Source organism: Sinohyriopsis cumingii, chromosome 6 (assembly GCF_028554795.1).
Source record: "Sinohyriopsis cumingii isolate HCF-2022 chromosome 6, ASM2855479v2, whole genome shotgun sequence".
In the NCBI taxonomy this organism is placed as follows: Eukaryota; Metazoa; Mollusca; class Bivalvia; order Unionida; family Unionidae; genus Sinohyriopsis; species Sinohyriopsis cumingii.
This window is the reverse complement of record NC_142966.1, coordinates 164,063,107-164,082,557: the sequence shown is the minus strand read 5'-3', so window position 1 is coordinate 164,082,557 and position 19,451 is coordinate 164,063,107. Positions and strand designations below refer to the sequence as shown.

The 19,451-nt window shown below is 34.1% G+C and overlaps 1 protein-coding gene across 1 annotated transcript in view; it reads left to right on the top strand.

Annotated features, from left to right (window-relative positions):
* The first annotated feature begins 751 nt into the window (after positions 1–751).
* The window catches only part of LOC149798451 (uncharacterized), a 29,854-nt gene continuing 11,154 nt past the window's right edge, over positions 752–19,451 (top strand). The window contains exons 1-7 of the mRNA XM_089960607.1: positions 752–836; positions 5,264–5,422; positions 6,549–6,731; positions 7,366–7,557; positions 8,245–8,466; positions 9,356–9,556; positions 11,824–11,913. Of these exons, the coding sequence (XP_089816733.1) occupies positions 764–836; positions 5,264–5,422; positions 6,549–6,731; positions 7,366–7,557; positions 8,245–8,466; positions 9,356–9,556; positions 11,824–11,913 (1,120 nt within the window). The 5' untranslated portion in view covers positions 752–763. The remainder of the gene's footprint in view (positions 837–5,263; positions 5,423–6,548; positions 6,732–7,365; positions 7,558–8,244; positions 8,467–9,355; positions 9,557–11,823; positions 11,914–19,451) is intronic.

Below are 19,451 nucleotides of genomic sequence, written 5' to 3'. Positions count from 1 at the left end.
TGCTTAGTCTTCACCCATCAAGATAATTATAATGCAATAGCTCAATACTATGTCAATGCCGTGATCTATTCTGCGCAAAATGCAATATCAAATTGCCTTTTTTATCTCATATAAATACGCTGTCCTCAAAACAGATTATTCCTGAAAACTTAAATGACAGTTGTTTAAATTAATAATTTATAACTTTTCACTTAATCCGTGCTATACATGATATGTGACTATCCCAAATCAATATATATATATATATATATATATATATATATATATATATATATATATATATATATATATATATATATATATATATCTGTGTGTGTATGCGTGTGTGTGTGTGTGTGTGTGTGTGTGTGTGTGTGTGCGAAGTCGTATTATATCAAATATGCATTGAAGTTTAGGTAGTATACATACTTATTTATATCGATATATGTATGTGGCTAGGGAAAAGAATAGAAAAAGGTTTGAGGCATTCAACCAAAAAAAAAGAAATCATTGACAGTAGAAAACTATCAGTGCATACACTTCCTAGGGCTAAGAGCATGCATATAATAAATCAGCAAGGCAGAAACATTTAATAAGAATTTGTTCTACGATTAGATCTTTAGTCACAACACATTACGGTCATCATACTAGCTCCTCCTAGTCGTGTTAGATATGAGATCCGGAGAGATCCGGTGAACCAGGATATTAATGTTGGTCTGTTGTAACATGTTATAGTTTAGGAAACAAACTACTTAATCACTTATGACGGATAGATGTATATCGCATGAGTGACGGAACGATGCGTATACGATTATTTCTCACGGTTGCTTCTAATTTCTCTGTGTATCTCTTGCAAGGTAAGTATATACTTTAAATATAATATGTCACACCTGAATTAACCTTCTTTTAAATTACTCTAAGTCGTGAACGTCTGTTCCTTTCTCCTATCAAACTAAACTTTTTGAAATTATCAACCATAAACATATATACTTTATTTACCCCATTTATGAGAGCATGCGGCTAAAATTGTTTGTCCTCGTATTATATAATTTAATCATATAACTGATTTTCATCTGTTTAATAACACATACATATTTTTTTTTCTTATCCACTCGCCAAAGTAGGATTATTCTCACAATCAACTGACAAATCCGCAAATGAGATCTTACCACGCCTTCTTATTAATGACCATATTATTTTCTATTAAATCAAGATTTTTCCAACAAAGATTTAAACACTTCACTTAAGGTAAATACTTGACTTTAAATGCATCTTACGCGACAGTTGAATGAAAGCTACTATAGTCATAGCATTCAGACTCTCTGCTGTTACGAAATAATCCACACAAGAGCGGTTGTCCAGTTGTAGATAGAGCAACTTTGGGATAAGTCGTTTGCATTGTGAAGTAATTCAAAATACTATGCAAATTAATTGGTTACTGGACTAGACCAAAACAAATACATTCAACAAAAAGGCACAACTATTCAAATGTCAAGATTACAATGTGTGTTGATAAGAGTTTGGTAACATAATGTTGACACTATACATTTTCTCATTTGCCACAGACTAAATACACAAATTACTATTGTTTGTAATCAAACATTTATTTTTCCATGTATATGATATCACCTTTACTGAAATGCATGTACACGTCATCCCATTTTCTTTAAAGTAATTTTCTCGACACTTATTAGTGATAGCTCTACTGCATGTCGACCTAACCATGAGTGATGGTAAACAACACTCCACAGGTTATACAGGCAGCTATTGGAGGCGAAGTACTCCAAACATGTCATCCAATTAGCTTCGCACATTAACAACTAAGCAAAGGATTTAATATTCTCTTTCATTCATCTGTAACCGCTCCTGTGGCTTCAGTGGTAAGAGCGTCAGTCACGGATGCGAGAGGTTGCGGGTTCGAAGCCGGGCCGAGTCATACTAAAGACTTATAAAAATGGTACCAGAAGCTGCCTCGCTTGGTGCTCAGTATTAAGAGGTTAGTGTTAGGACTGGTCGGCCTGGTTCAGGATAATGTTATTGGATGGGGCATGTATGCTGCGTGTCCTAGTGCTAGACATCACAATAAACTGCCAAAAACTGCCACATTGAGCTATATGACTAAAATATTGTTAAAGCTACTTTACAAATCCATATAACACACACACACAAACACAGACACACACACACACACACACTTTCATCTGTTTGCCTATCTTTTGTAATCACGCACTAGCGCAAGATGAGAGTTTAATATAAGCAGTTTTAGGAAAATCTACAACGATATTTTACTTATAATTTCGCTGTTTATTTTTTCGTAAATTTCTTTATTTACCCTGACTTAAGAAAGTAAACGCAGTTTGATTCAGTAATCGACAAAGAATAGGCGGAAACAATGTGCGTATTGTGGCTGCATTTATGAAGACAGTCATTTTAAACTATTTCTCTGTATGTTTTATTACAAGTTATTCATATATAACCTAAATATGTTTTTAAAACGCCGCCCATGTCTACTTGCACAGGAATCCACCGTAAATCGTGCATATGGCGTTATTAATGCGATCACTGGACTCGTCCGAATAGTAATGAGGCGCCGGGTCATGTGACGCCACGACGTTAAAAAATTACTGCGGGTAATATTGTTAGGACCCTGGACACGCGTTCATAAATTTATGTCTTTATAATAAATATTTTAAATTTGAAATGTATAATAATTATTCGATCGCCTAGAGATCTCGAGTCAAATGCCCGAGGTCGATGACATCGATGTGTGGGAGCAGAGGATTGTTTTAAGTACAAGCAATGTCACAATGGTCACTTGTATAATGGCCTCTTTCAGACGTAGTATTTATCAATCAAGATTTTGAATACCATCTGTTGGAAAATCACATGAATTACTTAATAATAATAATAATAATAATAATAATAAGAATTATCATTATTATTATTATTATTATTAGGAGGAGGAGGAGGAGGAGGAGAATGAGATTGGTACAGTTATGACATTATCGTTAATCTCATCATCATCATTATCGTCCTGTGATATGTTCTTAGCTTATATTGTACACATGTTGTTTTAGTATGCTTTCATATAAGGATCAGTAGTATCCCTAACGTAGCTTTTTCAACTTTCAAGTTTTAAGAATATTTTCCCAATAATTTCAGTTTGGACATAATCTCAACGTATTTTTCAAAATGATTTCTCTTGCAACCAAAACGTAGAATGCCTATCTATAACCATTCTTCATACTTTAAGGACTTGATTTCCATTTTATCCTGTGTAAAATAATCATGATCCCTCTGTGAAAGGGGCACAAGTGGATTTTATTAAAACTAGTTATTCTTTCTCATCAAAGAAACACCAACCGCCATTTTAAATCAATAAAACAAAATCATGTAATGAAAATAAACATGTCAAATATGTACACTGAATCCAGCAGTAATAGTAAAGGCGGTTTTTGGGCCAAAAACCCTGTTACACGATCTACACAACGACTCTCCGTTCTGTCCAGAATTAATGCTGATAGATTGTAGTTTGTTATCAGAAGAGCAAAATAATACGCAAGGTAAATCTGTTGTTAATAAGCTTGTCCCAAATTTACTTGACAAACAGAGATACGTAATACATTATAAAAATCTCATACAGGTGATTGATCAGAGTTTGATATTACGAAAGGTACATCGCATCTTAAAATTTCATCAAGCTGTCTGGATGCAAGGTAACATTGATTAATTGATTATAATACCGCAAGAAGAGCAGCTGCAACAAGTGATTTTGAGAAAAACTTCTTCAAGTTGATGAATAACAGCGTATTTGGAAACACTATGGAACATAGCAGAAAGCGTGTCAATGTTGAGATCATCAATAACGTTGAACGACGCAATAAAGTTGTAGCATCTGTGAAAATATTTGCCGAAAATTTAGTAGCTGTTCACAAACGAAAAACAAACCTAAAACTGAATAGACCTGTTTATGTAGGTGCTGCAGTACTTGATTTATCAAAGTTGTTGAGGTACTGTTTTCATGACGATTTTGTCAAAAACGTATGATGTGATGCCTACTTATCGTTTACCGATACGGACTCGTTGATGTATACAATGCGATAATAATTACAGCGATAGCTACAAACACAAGGATCTGTTCAATAATATTATCGTAAAACTAGCTTATTTCCTTGCAACGATAATTAGAAAAAGATAGGTAAGTTTATGGATGAAACTATCTTTATTTCAATAGCAGAATTTCTTGCTTTGCATAGTAAAATGTACTTTCTCAAACTAGCTGATAAAAAAAAAGTACAAAACGTGCCAAAAGAATAAAACAAAATGTGGTTGATAAAGTATTGGTATTCGACGATTACAAAGCTGCATTAGACGGGTATGCTGGCCATGTTTAAATGATCGCAATAATATCAAGTCATCACAAAATAGAAACAGATACGTTTATAAAATCCGGGTTGTGTAATTTTGATAATAAAAGATACTGCTCCGACGGAATTAATACTTTTTCGATAGGACACTATAAAACAAAAAATTACGATCTTCTTGATTGGCTGCTAATTTATCAATCAACTTTTATTGTAATCGTGAGCAATATCCTAATGTATTCGCACATACTGGACCCCTGAAGTTCGTGTGAAACGCACTCCTGTCACACACTCTCAGCATCTGAGTGGTCGTGGAAAATGTGCATGTAGCAAGGATAAAGAGTAAGCATGAATTCGATAATCGAGTTTTGCAGTTTATATTAAAGATTTGAATATGTAAAATGCTACCGCTGAGGTAAAATTACTAAAGTCTCACAACATACCCTTAAACCGAGAGGATTATTGTTATTACTATTACTATTATTATTATTATTATTACAATATTTCATCAACTATCTCACCAAGTAGAGTGGCCTCACCTTCTTAGAAACTAAAATTGTAGAAGTTCGCCATTTTTTGCTCCTAAAAAGCGTATGATCTTTTATAGCTCCATCTTTTCATTGCACACAGTGTAGCGCTACAAGAGAGGAACTACATTTCGTATATCATGTTGGTTTTAACCCATGACGACCCCAGTCATCACATGTCTTCAAAGTTTGAATCAGTGTGTGTTTGCTTAATCGGTATGAAAACTTAAAGTGTAGACTAACATAGATGGGGGTCTGAAACTGTCATAGCACTGTATATCGAGGGCTGAAAATTACGTGATTTGATATATATATATATATATATATATATATATATATATATATATATATATATATATATATATATATATATATATATATATATATATTCAGCTCAAATATGTACCAAGGGACCGCACGATCTACTCCGCTTTGGACCATTGTGTGAATACGTATGTCACTGCGGAGCATACCAGTGCAACAGGGAGTCGGGAGAATGTCCACAAAACGTTGAATGTGATGCTGGCTGGATGGGATCGGGCTGTCAATATGGTACGTGTACACATGTTGGCTGTTTGCATGCATAAAAAGACCATAATCACTTAACTGATAACTGGCATTCAATATCATATAAAAATATGAAAGGATATATAGCGACGAGACAATAAGAGTAACACGACCAGATTCACATCACCGCACCCATTACAGCCTGTTCTGAGCAGAATTCGAACCTGCACAGTCTTGCCACGAGTACAGAACATTACCTACTGAGCCACCGCGTCTCCTATATTTTCCCAGTGGCCCTTTCTGTTCAGTTTCCGTGGCATTCAGAAACGTGGACTGAGTTGCAATGTATGTGGGCACATTACATCAGTCATAGTCATGTTAATATAATCACTTTATTAGATTGTTTTTCGGTTTGTTTGTTTGTTTTTTTTTTTTTTTTTTGTTTGTTTTGTATATGCGGAGGATTTTGTGCTAATTGTATCTCCTAAAACAGAAGTGCTTTCATATCGGACTGTCTTTCTCGGGCTCGTGAGGAATGATACTCTATAATAGGAATATGCTTTACAAAGCATGTACGATGTAAATGAAATGGTATTCCCGACATAATGTGACTATCTTTAGCACACATATGCAAGGTAAAGTTTTGTTATAATATCAGAACAGTGTACCCGTCTTTCGTGAAAGATAATAAAAATAATGCACTCGAGAAAGAATTTATTTTTATCTAAAGGGTGGGTGGGGGAGATATGGTGAGTGCAAACGTAGAAAGTTGAATTCTTAAAGCAAACGGCATACGCATGTTTGGGTGGTAGATCAGAACGCTCATGCTATCGAAACATTCGTCGAAACTAAATGGAAGTATACGTTCGTAGCTAACTTAATTGACCTTGTATCGACCCCTACCTTCCTCAAATGGTTAAGCAGGATAAAGTCTTCAAGCTTCTTAGAAAGAAAGTGGTTACTGTATAATAATACTTGAACATGGGCTTATTTATCTCACGATCAACTCGGTAACTCGGCAAATCCGACTGTAGACATTTACACTTGGCTTCTTACATTCACTAAGTCTGAACATGGGCTGCCGATACCAAATCTTTGTTAAGAAAGTAAATGATTGAGACCAGATATCGTTTCTTCTACTATCCACACGTAATCTATGTTCTTTTTTCAGCTAACATTGCTTATGGTGCAACAGCCTCTAGTAACCACTTGTTTAATACACAGAAAATTATAGATGGAATGGGAGGTACTTGTCCATCTTTGAACCAACAAAGCATTGATTCTGCGTATGTGACAATTGATTTCGGATGGGAAGTAAAGATCACAGAAGTTCATGTAGTCTTTTCAGATTCAGGTATCGTAAATTTGATTGCCTGATTCCATTTTAGCACTAGTATTAAGTCTCAATTTTAAAACAATGACGTAAGTATGATTGATGAGAGGCAATGGTTAATAAATATGATGGTCATCGTAATCATCATCACAATAAAATATATAAATTAGAATTACTTCCTGGATTTATTATGACAGATCGTTTTTTATCTAAGTATGCATCAAAGTCGACCATGAACCGGGATCATAAACCAAAATACGTTACTAGAGTAAACGTTTTAAAAAATGTCCCTGTAATTTTAATTTGTACCTATGACCTTTAACCCTCTGCCACTGACTGTAAAGGAGAAAGTCAAGAAAAATATCCTTTTGCGCATGACGACTGTCAGGGTAATATATTACAAAGCTCATAAATTTCCATCCAGATACTGATGAGATTTGGCAACAGACTAACTGACTTATAGCCGGATAGTATCACAATGTTCTTACTTTACATCCGGTAATATTTCTAGTAACGGTAATATCCAATAATAATAATAATAATAATAGGCCAGACATTTAAACATAAATTGTACAAGAGATGTAATTTAAGCTTGATTCATATGCCTGTCAATCTTAAAGTTCCCTTTCTGTCAGTACATGGTCTTCCGTTTCAGCTACTGTACGACCTTTCCGTATCAGTGTTGTTGGTAATGACACTAGGAGTGTATGTAGCTCTGTAAGCGACCTCAGTGGAAAACAGACCTTTGTGATAAAGTGTGACTGCCCTCTTTACGGACGATATGTAAACATCACCTCGGAGGGTCGAGATGCCAAATTAGAAGTTTGTGAAATAAAATTTCCGACAGGTAAGCAATATTTGTGTTTCAAAATATACGTAAAGGCCTTCACTGTCAAATGTTACTTAATTACTTTATGCAATAAGTAAACAGTATATATTCTCCTGATTAGGAGAATTGTAGTAAAGGGGCCGTATGCTATAACAATAAGCAATATTCATGCTCTGTCCTAATATCCAATATTACATGTGGTAGCAATATCTATGTCCATGCTGATGCTTCCAGATTTATAAAATATTATTTATAAAATGTAGTAAATGTTTAGTTATTACTAAATATACTCTACTGCATTGTTTACAGTTTTAACGCGTGAAAATAAAACACTCTGGCATAATAGTTTTGTTTATTTTATAAATCAAATTACTGAACTTTTTGTAGTTTTCTGATTATAACAAATCTCACATTTCAGACATGACTCACTGACCTTATATCCTCGATGAACAGTGTGCACTTAGTTTTCTGGTTAATACTCCGTCCCATCCTGTTTCAGCACTATTTATTACGGAAATCGATGCCGTAAGGATCTTCTACGGATTCAGTTAGTGTATATAAAAAGCAAGATATTTATTCTACGTTCAGAACATTATTCATTTATTTATTTATTTATTTATCATTATTATTATTATTATTATTATTATTATTATTGGTATTTTTCATGATGATGATGATGATGTATTTTTGTTATTACTGTAAAAGGAAGGAACATGGCTTACGGCAAGCCCGCGTATCAATCATCTCAATTTGATGTATGGAATCCCAGTCAGGCTGTGGATGGTAAATCAACGCCGCCATCATGGACCACATGCGCACATACACTAGAAACAAGAGACCCTTGGTGGATCTTGGATCTACAAGCACCCATTAGAATAATGTGGTTTCGTATATTCAACAGAAAGGATGATTCTGTTAATGATTTGTGTAGGTATTATTTTAGTTGCATTAAAAGCAATTTTCAGGATTTGAAATAGAGCAGTGCATAGTGTAATCATTTCTAACATTTAGGATACAACTGTTGAATATTTATTATGACCAGTATGGTTATACGATCACGGTGTAGCAATGGATTGTGTTTTTGCCTCAGAAGATGACAAATGATGACAATATTATTTTAAATCTTCATTTGTCATCTTCTGAGGCAAAAACACAATCCAACGTCTTCAAATTAAGGATCTCTTATAATTGTTTGTTATGTCTAAACTGATAACTTGCTCCATTTAAATAAAAAGGAACATCGAATAACATCGACAATAAGATGTCTAAAACAAATAAGGATTACCGAAACAATACGCAGGAGGACTAGGCAAGTGTTTATAGTAAAGATTGGTGAAAATGTAATACCAATTCATATTATAATGAGAAGAAGTGATGCCAATAAAATAAACAATTACGTCCGACTGTAAATGGATCTTTCAATTTCAAAACCTTGTAAAATACCAAACAAAGGACTATTAGTGTTATCATAACTCAAATATGCTATCACATAGATGACTATTTGCATATTTAAAGATGTTTAACTCGTTTCACTAATTGGAAACCATGGACAGCATCAATGAACCTATTTCTGACAAACCGAACTTTTTGAGTTTGTCATAGTTGCAGCTGCAAAGGATGATATCGCAAAAAATATATAACTCATTAGGCAGTATTTTGTGCAAAAGTACATATTTCGCAATACTTGTTTTGCACTTACTGAGATAATGTATTTTGACATTTCAAATCACTAATAAAGACAAACTTTTAAAGAGAACCATTCTTACAATTTATACAGATTATGTTTTATCTTTGTTGTATGAATTTATTATTGCAGTGAAGAAAAGACTACGTAACTTCCGAATTTCACTCAGTCAAGATAATATCACTTTTCAAGAGTACTACCAGGACAAAAGTGAAGACACTCCACTAGTTATAAGTTCTGTTCTAAAGCCAGAAGCAAATGCACGCTTTGTTAAGATTGACCTACAGGGGAACAATCGCTTCTTAGCTCTCTGCGAAGTTGAAGTTTTTGGAGGTAAGATCACTTCTAAGTAATTTTTCTTTTTATGATAATAGTACCTTTGAACGTTAAGTAAATCTTTGATTTGCTGAAACATCTGGCTTCGTGAATACTGCTCTCTCTCTCTCTCTCTCTCTCTCTCTCTCTTTGTAAATTGTTCATTTGTTGACATACGGCTTGACTGATTCTCTACGAAGTTTCTAGATCTTCATGTGAAACACTACATACAATATATTCCGTTCTTGGCAGTATGGCAAGTATCTGCTAAAGAATTGGGGAACTAGATGGTGTTATTTCGTCTAGGTTTCGGAAAATGTCATTCGAATGCCTTAGGTTGCCTTGTACTCTGCATGTAAGTACAATATATTCCTTTACTTTGGGCTCAGTCTCTCTAAAATCCTAAACATTTCTGTATTAATGTTTGAACAACAACCGAGCGGTTATATCATAAGTTTAAAAATCAAGAGTTTTTCTTTGCAAGTTCCCGTGCCCATAAAGAAGATAATAATCAAAATTTCTATCATTTCTCGTCGTCTCAAAATTGTGCATTTATTTATATAAAAAAATGTCAAGATTTCCCCTAACATACAGACGCTCACAAACAAGCACACACGCATAAAGGATGAAACTGCTATATAAAACAAACATTCGATAACGATGTCGCCTTGTCATAAGTTTCGTTTGTTTTAACTTGTTAACATTAATATTGGTTTTTGAAGATGAGAAAATGAATTTCAACCATATGAAATTTAAACTGAGACCGTTCTGCAGTTAGGGCTTGTTAGGTGAATGCTAAAATAGAATGAAATAATCTACATAATCCAGGCGAATTTTAAATCAGACATTGTAGCTTACGACTAGAAAGTACAAATCAGGTGTTGTTCTATCCCGGACGCCTGTGTCAACACAGATAAAGTATATACATTGTAAATATATTCACTGAATCAAAGCATTCTTTTTAGGTCACATGCAACAGTTTGGAATTGCTGTCATAGCACCTACCACGACGGGATCAAGCTGAAAGGTCGAACTTTGTACCCGCGTGTATTTATTTGCGATGAGCAGCATTCTTATTAGGTCACATGCAACAGTTTGGAATGGGTGTCATAGCACCTACCAAGTCAGGACTGAGCTGATCGGTCCACGTTTGTACCCACATGTATTTATTTGCGATCAGCTCATAACTAAATAAGTTTTGAACGTCATGTAATCACAACGGAATTCTAAGAGTCATGAAACATACAGACGCATCTCGATGAGTACTATACCGTCATCACAAAAATGTGTCAATGTGACCCATATTTCATGCATCACTGAATTGTGTGCAGTCCCAAACTTCCTTAGTACATGAATCATGAAACTACATGATTATATGCATATCTAGTTGTACCACACCTTTACAGCAAAACAAAAGTCACGGTGGCCTACATTTGAACACTTTATTGGCCTATGTTAGGATTTTTCATTTGACTCGTGACGACATTGCTTTTTGATCCATTTTATAACATTGTGGTGAAATTTTCTGAAACAATGCTTCTTAAAAGTACCAAACCTCGTCTTTAAATTAAGTCAGTGTGAGTCATATTTCACATTTCACTGACTTTGGTTCATTGTTTTTGGTTTAAGTAGGTGAGTGAGTAGCTCTGAAGGTAGATAGGTACATACTTTTACACTATATCAACACAATATTTGCTATATATCGTCAATTAAAAGATAAAATTTTAGATTTTATAAATATACATGTTCAAAGATAAATAAAAGAGACTGCATCAAGAAATTTAGTTAGAAAAGGGTTCAAGATTACTTTAGTGGGATTTTTTCCAGCATAATTTGTATTTTTGATACTGTTTACAATGGCTACTGAAGTGTAGTAAAAGTTACCTAGTGATGATCGTTGTAATCGTAGAGTTCTTTGCTGTGCTACTAGCCTTGCTTTATTCAGCGTCTGCTTTCCACTACTTACACGCTATGCTTTATTCAGCGTCTGCTTTCCACTACTTACACGCTATGCTTTATTAGACCACGTTTTTGATCTTAAATGAAATAAAAATAAAATGGAAAAGCTATTTGATGAAATGAGTTACAGCACTTTTTGACACCAAATACCAATTGGACGTTATTTAGAGAGGTCACCTGTGTTATCAACCCTAAAAAGACATTTTCGTGCGAGTTTTGTAATCGAAAATCCAAAGAGCAACGTTCTGTGATCGTCTGATTTAAGTGGGGTTTTCTTGTTGGTTTTGGTTGTTGCTGCTGTATTTGTTTGCTTTGTTTTCTTATAGATTGTGATGAAGGACGTTACGGAAACTGCTCACGAAAATGTGACTATTGTCCCGGTGAATCTTGTGACAAGATAACGGGATTTTGTCAAGGTAAAACATCGATATATGTAACATTAAATATGGTCTTTTTCATATTTCTTAGTCAAAGTATGAAGAAATATTCCATTTCCGAAAGGTTTTAACGAAACGTTAACATAACGCAAGACCATGTTGTGAGGTTTGACTCTAAGCAAGCAGCTCTCGCCCTACTGATATCCATACTTTCGAGTTTTCTTAGTCTTTGTAACTCGTTCTTTCGATTATCGCCATAGTTTTCAATATGTGTGAAGCGGTATTGAAAAGGTTTAACAACAATTTGTGTTCTAAAACTATATGAGATAAATAAACAATTTGTACTCTGCATCGCAATCTAAAATATTAGTATACATTATAACCAATAGCATATTTAAAACGTGAGCAAAGGTTGCAAATGGACACGCAGATGACATGGCATAATCATCCTTACGCTACTTTTAAGCCATTGCAGAAAATGGATAATATGCATAGTGGGGAAACAGAAGTGAACATTCTTTGATATGTCACACACACACACACACACACACACACACACACACACACACACACACCTATATCAGTCACAGTAGCTTATTTATCGTTCTTTGTTAGAAATTGTTGACAGCATTATTAATATAAGAAAAACATTAAGGCAGGTCTGCAGATAATTCAAGGATGATGACATGAAATGTATGAAATAGTTCTTGTACACCCGACGTAACAAACTGATTTATTCATCGCATATGGTAAGTTTGAAGAAACATTACAGTGACAGAAAGTCCCATAACATCATTATATTATGTAATACTTTTTCTTTGCAATACGTAGAATGAGAAACTGACTTTCACCAAAAATAATCATACTTTATTCATAGTTACATTATTTGCAAACAAATATATGCCTAACACATACTGGATCATCAAAATAAGAAAGTTGTTTAATCTCAGCAGCAAATATGTCGTAATACTGAGCTAAAAATAGTACATACAGTCCATATACTGCAGACTGCGTGGACTTTTATTTCGGAATGAATTGTTCTTCTCGGTCTGGCAACTGTCTCAATGGGGAAGTATGTTACAAAGTAACAGGAAACTGTCCAAGAGGCTGCCAGCGTGGATGGCAAGAAGAGAAATGTCAGCGAGGCATGTGTATTGTAAAAAGATTAAAGCTAATGCTATTCTAGAGTTGTCAGTGTATAAAATAGTCAACTCGATCTGGGTGATTTTTCGAGTTCATTATTTTTCTTTCATTCTCAGATTTGTGTAACATGGCCTGTCCATGGTAAAAAGCAATGTGATATGCATCTATATCACATTAATACACTCGATGACACAAGATAACATCATTATGAATGTGATTTCGCTAAGATCTGCAATCTATTTTGATATATTGATATTGAAAGAGAAACTGTTATCGATACAGAAGCAACAAACTTATACTTATCAGCAACACAATATTCTTAGTTGTAAACTTAATTTGAAATGCTCTTACTTTTCAAGCGAAATTGCTTTCTTTAAAAGTGGAATGCATGTAACTAGGTCCGTAGCGATGACAAACCATATTTATTTCAGGTATTAGTTCCACTTAGAAATGATAGGAAAGTAATATATCGCAGGTGTCGAAATCACACAGGGAAAAACATCCTTTGCTATGAAACTGGAATTAGCCTACTAATTCGAAACATTGCTTGAGTGTAATGCTCCTTTCCTATGTATAACATGGGGTTCTACTGATCATAATCTAACATAAGATCATGAAATCTATCAAAGGACAAAGTTCTTAATAATTAAACTATTTCCTTATCTTCATCTTCTAGTCAAAGTTCTCAAGCTGTAACACAACTATCACTGTAAGGATCTTGTGATCTATGTCTTCGATCAATTTGACTATACAATCAATTGCTTTATTAAATTTATGCTGAATTTTGAATATGATGGACATCGTGGGAACTTTTAATGAGTGTCCATTGTAATTGTAAGCTATCGCCAAATGAAGCAGTATTTCAAAATGTAGTGGTAAAAGAAATAATAAATAAGGCTAAACCTTTGCCGCATTTTAAAGTTAGAAATAAAATATTATGTTTTGACATCATTATACATAAACAAAAATCATAAATGTAATAACTATTATTGGCCTTTACAAAATGACGCTGGATCCAATCACATTAGCCGTAAGCTTTTCAACAACTATAGCAGAAGAAATAGTTGTGCCATTGCAAATATTAATCAATAAATCAGTTGAAGCCAATATGGTCCCCGCATAATGAAAGCAAATATTTGAAAGAATTATAATCAGACATGTATATTATGTTTGATTTTACATTTAAAATGATTTGGTGTATAAGTATCAGTCTGCATTTATTCCAGCCCGTTCAACAACTCAGATAATTTAACTTTATCACCAAATATGGTCTACTCTTGCTTCGAATGATCTCATGTTTTTAAAGTTCCGTGATGTCAGTAAATAGTTTTTAGAGTGTGGATTAAATGGTCAGTTTATAAGTTTGAAAACATGGAACCGCTCTTGGAGAGATTTCTATCAAACTTCAGTATTATACAGATGTCAAATAACTGATGAGGATTCTCCAGGTTCCGTTCTAGGGACTTTGCTATTACATTTTATGTCAGTGACATAGCAGACGACTTCGATGTTATTTGCTGATTATACTTCTCTTGCGACTTTTTTCTACACCATTTTCCATTACAAAGGATGATAAACAAAGAGCTTGAAAAACTTAATGCATGGGTAATCGACATGGTTGTCTCTTTTAACACAGATAGTTTGCCAATCGCAAATAGGCAGAGCAACTCTTCCTATCCGAAGTTCTGTTTTGATAATATATTATAATATGTATTCAATTCCTGTTAAAAGTCATAAACTTTGGACTAACATTATCCTCTGATACTAAATGAACTGGTCATATTTGTTTGATTATTCAGAACGCATGTAAATATCTATGTCGCAGGTGACTAAAAGCTTGTTTCGTAGAACAGATCTGACCAAGCTATATACACTATGGATTCATTCATTTTTTTGAATATTTGACTCAAGTCTAAAATAAATGCTCAATTAAATGTTCGGGCAGATTATTGAAGAAAAAAAACTTCAATTGAAATTGGACGTTTTCAAAGCTTACAATTATTTTCTAAGTAACCAATTTGTAAATAAGCTGATCAAATCGACAGTAGCTACAGCTATCTAGGACGTAATTGACCATAAATGACGTCTGTTTTATTACTTAGAATAAAGTAGTCAACTGAAGAAGTGTAATTGTTTGTTTTTATAAGGCAGTGGCAATTATGGCACTTATCAAAAGGTATTGATGAGAAAAAGAACCAAGGTCAAATTCACTCGCTGGAAAGATCTCAACGGCCTCTAAGATTGATTGTTGGACAAAATCTATTCTCAAACCAGACTAACACAAATGTCCTACTGCACACAGCCCGTTCACCTGTACATTAAACATGAAATTATGCACTCTGTACACTAGTGTAAACAAGAAGAAACACACATGGAAAAAAGGTATGGATCTCTCCTCAATCACACATTCGTCACGTGGCCAATGATCTGACATTGTTTAGTGCCGTCTTAAGGAAGAGTCAAAAGTATGTTAAACCTTTCCCTTCCCCACTACCTGGCAATACATCCGATCAGGAGAAATGAGGTACTTGTCATCTACAATGCGCGCAATCAGCAATGGACCAGTCTAAAATACCGTTATAGGACGAATTTTATTATGTTTATATTACTTACCAATGCAAACCTTCGCTGCTTATTATCATGAAAATTGGTGAAACAAAATTACGAAACATGACGCTAAATATCATCAAAGGTAGCCCACATGACACAATGTTCTTCCTTGATAAAAGCTAAACAGTCTGTGTTATAAAACATCAGCCAAAAATAAAACAGATTGTCAAAACCTGATATACCTAATATTGCGACCAAAACTAGTGAAATATTAGGGTTTGGTATCTATGAGTTACATCATTTGTATGAAGAAAAATGAACGAGTTTTTTGAATGAAAATATTGCACGACCTTGGGATTGCAATATATCTATCCGACAAAACGAGTTCATTTTTTCCATGCAAATGCAGTAAACGTTTTGTTATAAGCTTATTTTCTTATTCTACTTAAGGCTTAATTATATAAACAAAATTATACTACAAGAAACAAAATAACTGAATGTATGCCGTATTCCAAGCTAAATACACAAACGCAGATTGAACATTACACAACAACAACATTATTAATGCGCACATAACTCCGCCCAGAAAAATCTGAACTCAGTCGCGCTCTAGACATAACTTTCGAAAGAAAATGAAGTCTTGGTCTACTCAAAGTTGAAAGTTGGACTCATATTGTGAATGAATGCGCATTACAACGACTTTTCCATTTGATCTGGAATGAATAAATTTTGGTATTTGTTCTCGTTTCTACGAAATTGTTTGATTATGGACTGGATTTATCTGTGCCAATTCCACATGATGTAGATAGGATTTTAGCCGGGACGAAGCAGCGTGTTGACATCTGTAAGTGTGATTCTGTTCTGTCGTTGAATGTTTGAAATCATAATGTGGGGAAAATATGAGGTCTTTCAATTGCAATTATCAAAAAGACGCTATGGAATATAATGTTTATTTCATTTTGAGTGCAGTTATGAGGATGTAATTGCACTTGGAATATAGTCAAAATTACAGAACAATTTCGAAATGTGTAATCAAGCTTCATAGCCCATGACATGGCTCATGTAATTCGGATTTGCAGAACTAAGAAAGTACATTTTGAGGTAATTCAGGATGTAAAACTGTAAGTATATTTCTTGCCATTCGTATTGCCAGTTAAAGAAGACAGTTTATGCCTTCTCATTTACTTGTTATTTCTGAAATTTGGCGTCTATCGCCCGCCTTAATCAGAAACATTGTATTAAAAAAGTTAACGCGGAATGTGGCAAAACAGTTGCTAAGTGGCAGTCCACGAAACATCTGCTTTATTTCATTCAGGGACAAATTTACTCAAACAAAACGTAAAGTGCCTGCTACATGATTGTACATGACTTGTTTACAAAGTAGTTATCAGAGAGCCATCGCTGCACATTGTCAACTTTATCATCTCTACTTTCAATGGTTTAAATATTTGGTTTACTTCATCCACAGACAAATACATCAAATCAAAAGGGCTGGCGTCTGCATCCATTGTTTGCTTACAAATAGAAAGTAGTTCCTTTATTCACGTGAGTTCATTATGAAAACTCTGTAAACAACTAGGAAGAATGATTGATATGAGACATGGATGCATCATCTATCAACTAAACATTGTCTTTACTGGCAATCATGCAAATCTGTCTGGTGCTTTCTTTGAAATTTATGCCGGCTACACCTGCTTAAGTATTTATTTTTGTGAAAAATTAATAAAATAACTCTCTTTATGATAAACACTGATTATTATCAACATTTTCTGTTTTAATGCCTAACACTGTTGCATAGGTCTTTTTGAAACTGATTTATCGCCCTTGAGTGGGAAAATTTTCAGCGCCAACTATCACTCACCGGGACTCTGTAATCACCAAGAGCGTCCTTTGATAAAGAAATGTTTGAACCGCGTGACATTTTAAGGATAAATTGACAACTCACTTGAAGATAATTCTTGAAAAGGTAGGATGATATCATGCACATATGGATAAATAATACAAATAATAACAGTAGCACCATAATGACATATACTAAAACCGTGCAGTGTGATTAACACAAACATCATTTGTTATCTGTGTCTACAAACAGTTGTCCAAATGCAAAATTTTACCGTTATAAATCGGGTATCCAAATTGGAAGAATATTCAAATTCCGTAAAAACATGTAATTGCCTATCGTGAATTTCAGGTTGATAAACAATACATTACTTGTTGAAACTTTTCCAAAGCAATAAAATTCCATATGAAGAATGTAAGTGTATAAAATGTCAAAAATATATTCTGGCTGCTGAATTCCTTTACCTCCTTCAGTGTTAGTTTCGTCAGGGAGGACATACTGCATTTGATTAGGAAATGTTAGATACGACCGTATACTTTGAACTATCAACATTTCATGATAAATAAGAACCGAATACTAGTGAATAATGTAAGTATATGTGTTAGCAAATTTATGAATGAATCAGAAATTGTATGGACGACTGCAGAGCTACTTCGACTGAATGCACATTCCAACCGTTTGCGACTCGTTCAATTAATAAGCGAAACAATAAAACTGCTTTCATTTAAATCGTTTATCACTTTTCTTGACATACTCCTTGGGGTTGTAATATTTAAATAATCCATGCTCTCTCTCTCTCTCTCTCTCTCATTTTCTGTATAATTTTGTTTTCTCGTCTCTCACTTTTATTTATATTATTATATGATGGCTGGTTATAAAATGGAACTAAGATTGTACTTGATTCATATGCCTTACATGTAAGGTCTATGCATGTTTATTTCCAATAAGGTCTTCTTCTGTTCTTTTCCGTTCAGTAGCTTTAAAATGTATTTGAATACTTTAATCAAATTAGCGCATAGCGACAAGTGCTCTAAATAAATATAACATGCCTGCAAAATCCACCGAATCCAATTTAACTTCTAGTGCTTTATCTGATCTCATTCCTTTCGGCAACGTTTTGATTATGAACATTTAACTGTCAAAGTATCACAGCAGTTTAATAACGATTATATTAATATTATAATTATCCACTTCTATTGCTTAGTTGTTTGATAGAAGGATAATTATCATAAACAAGCGTGCTAGCCGATAATTATGTCATGAGAGCTCGATATAAAAAAAACTCAGCGGACAATAGAGCATGTGTTTCCTTACGCGATCTAATTTTGTAAACATATGAAAGAAAATCAATCTAAAACCATCCATGCCTATTTACACCTTACGGATCAATATTATCACCGGATATACAGGATGTGCCAGATTTTGGGTATCTGCAGCAACAGTCTCCGGAGTTTGAAATGTCAAGTCGGGCACTGAGTGAACAGAAGAGTTCTAATTCACGGGGAGTAACCTAGTTTCCGAAAAAGCTGATAACGCTGTGTTTGCTTTAATTCGTTCACTTTATTGTAAAATTGGTATATATACCGTCTGGATACAGAATATGACGTCACAACCAAAAACGGATTTGCATGCGTGCAGTCATGGCAACGGTTATATACGTGGATGACATATGTACTGTATCTACCGCGTCGTCTTGATACAGACTGCTGCAGCAATGGGAAAGTTCTTACCTGATACAGAGGTTAAACTAAATAAGCAATAGTTCAAAGAAATATTGCTAAGATGGAAATCTAACGACAATGAAGAACAATAAACATTCAAATAATACGTTAACTAAACAAATATTAAAGGACAAAACAGGTGGATACATATGTGGAGTATTTAAATGGAGACGACTGTCAATAAACATTTTTGGATTTTATGGTTTTAAACTATTTTTCAGAAAAGAAATGAAACCAACAATTTAAGTAAAATTCAACAAACAATTCATTTCCCTAAAATACAAAGATATCCTTTCATAAGTCCATAAGTACAGAATGTTCCG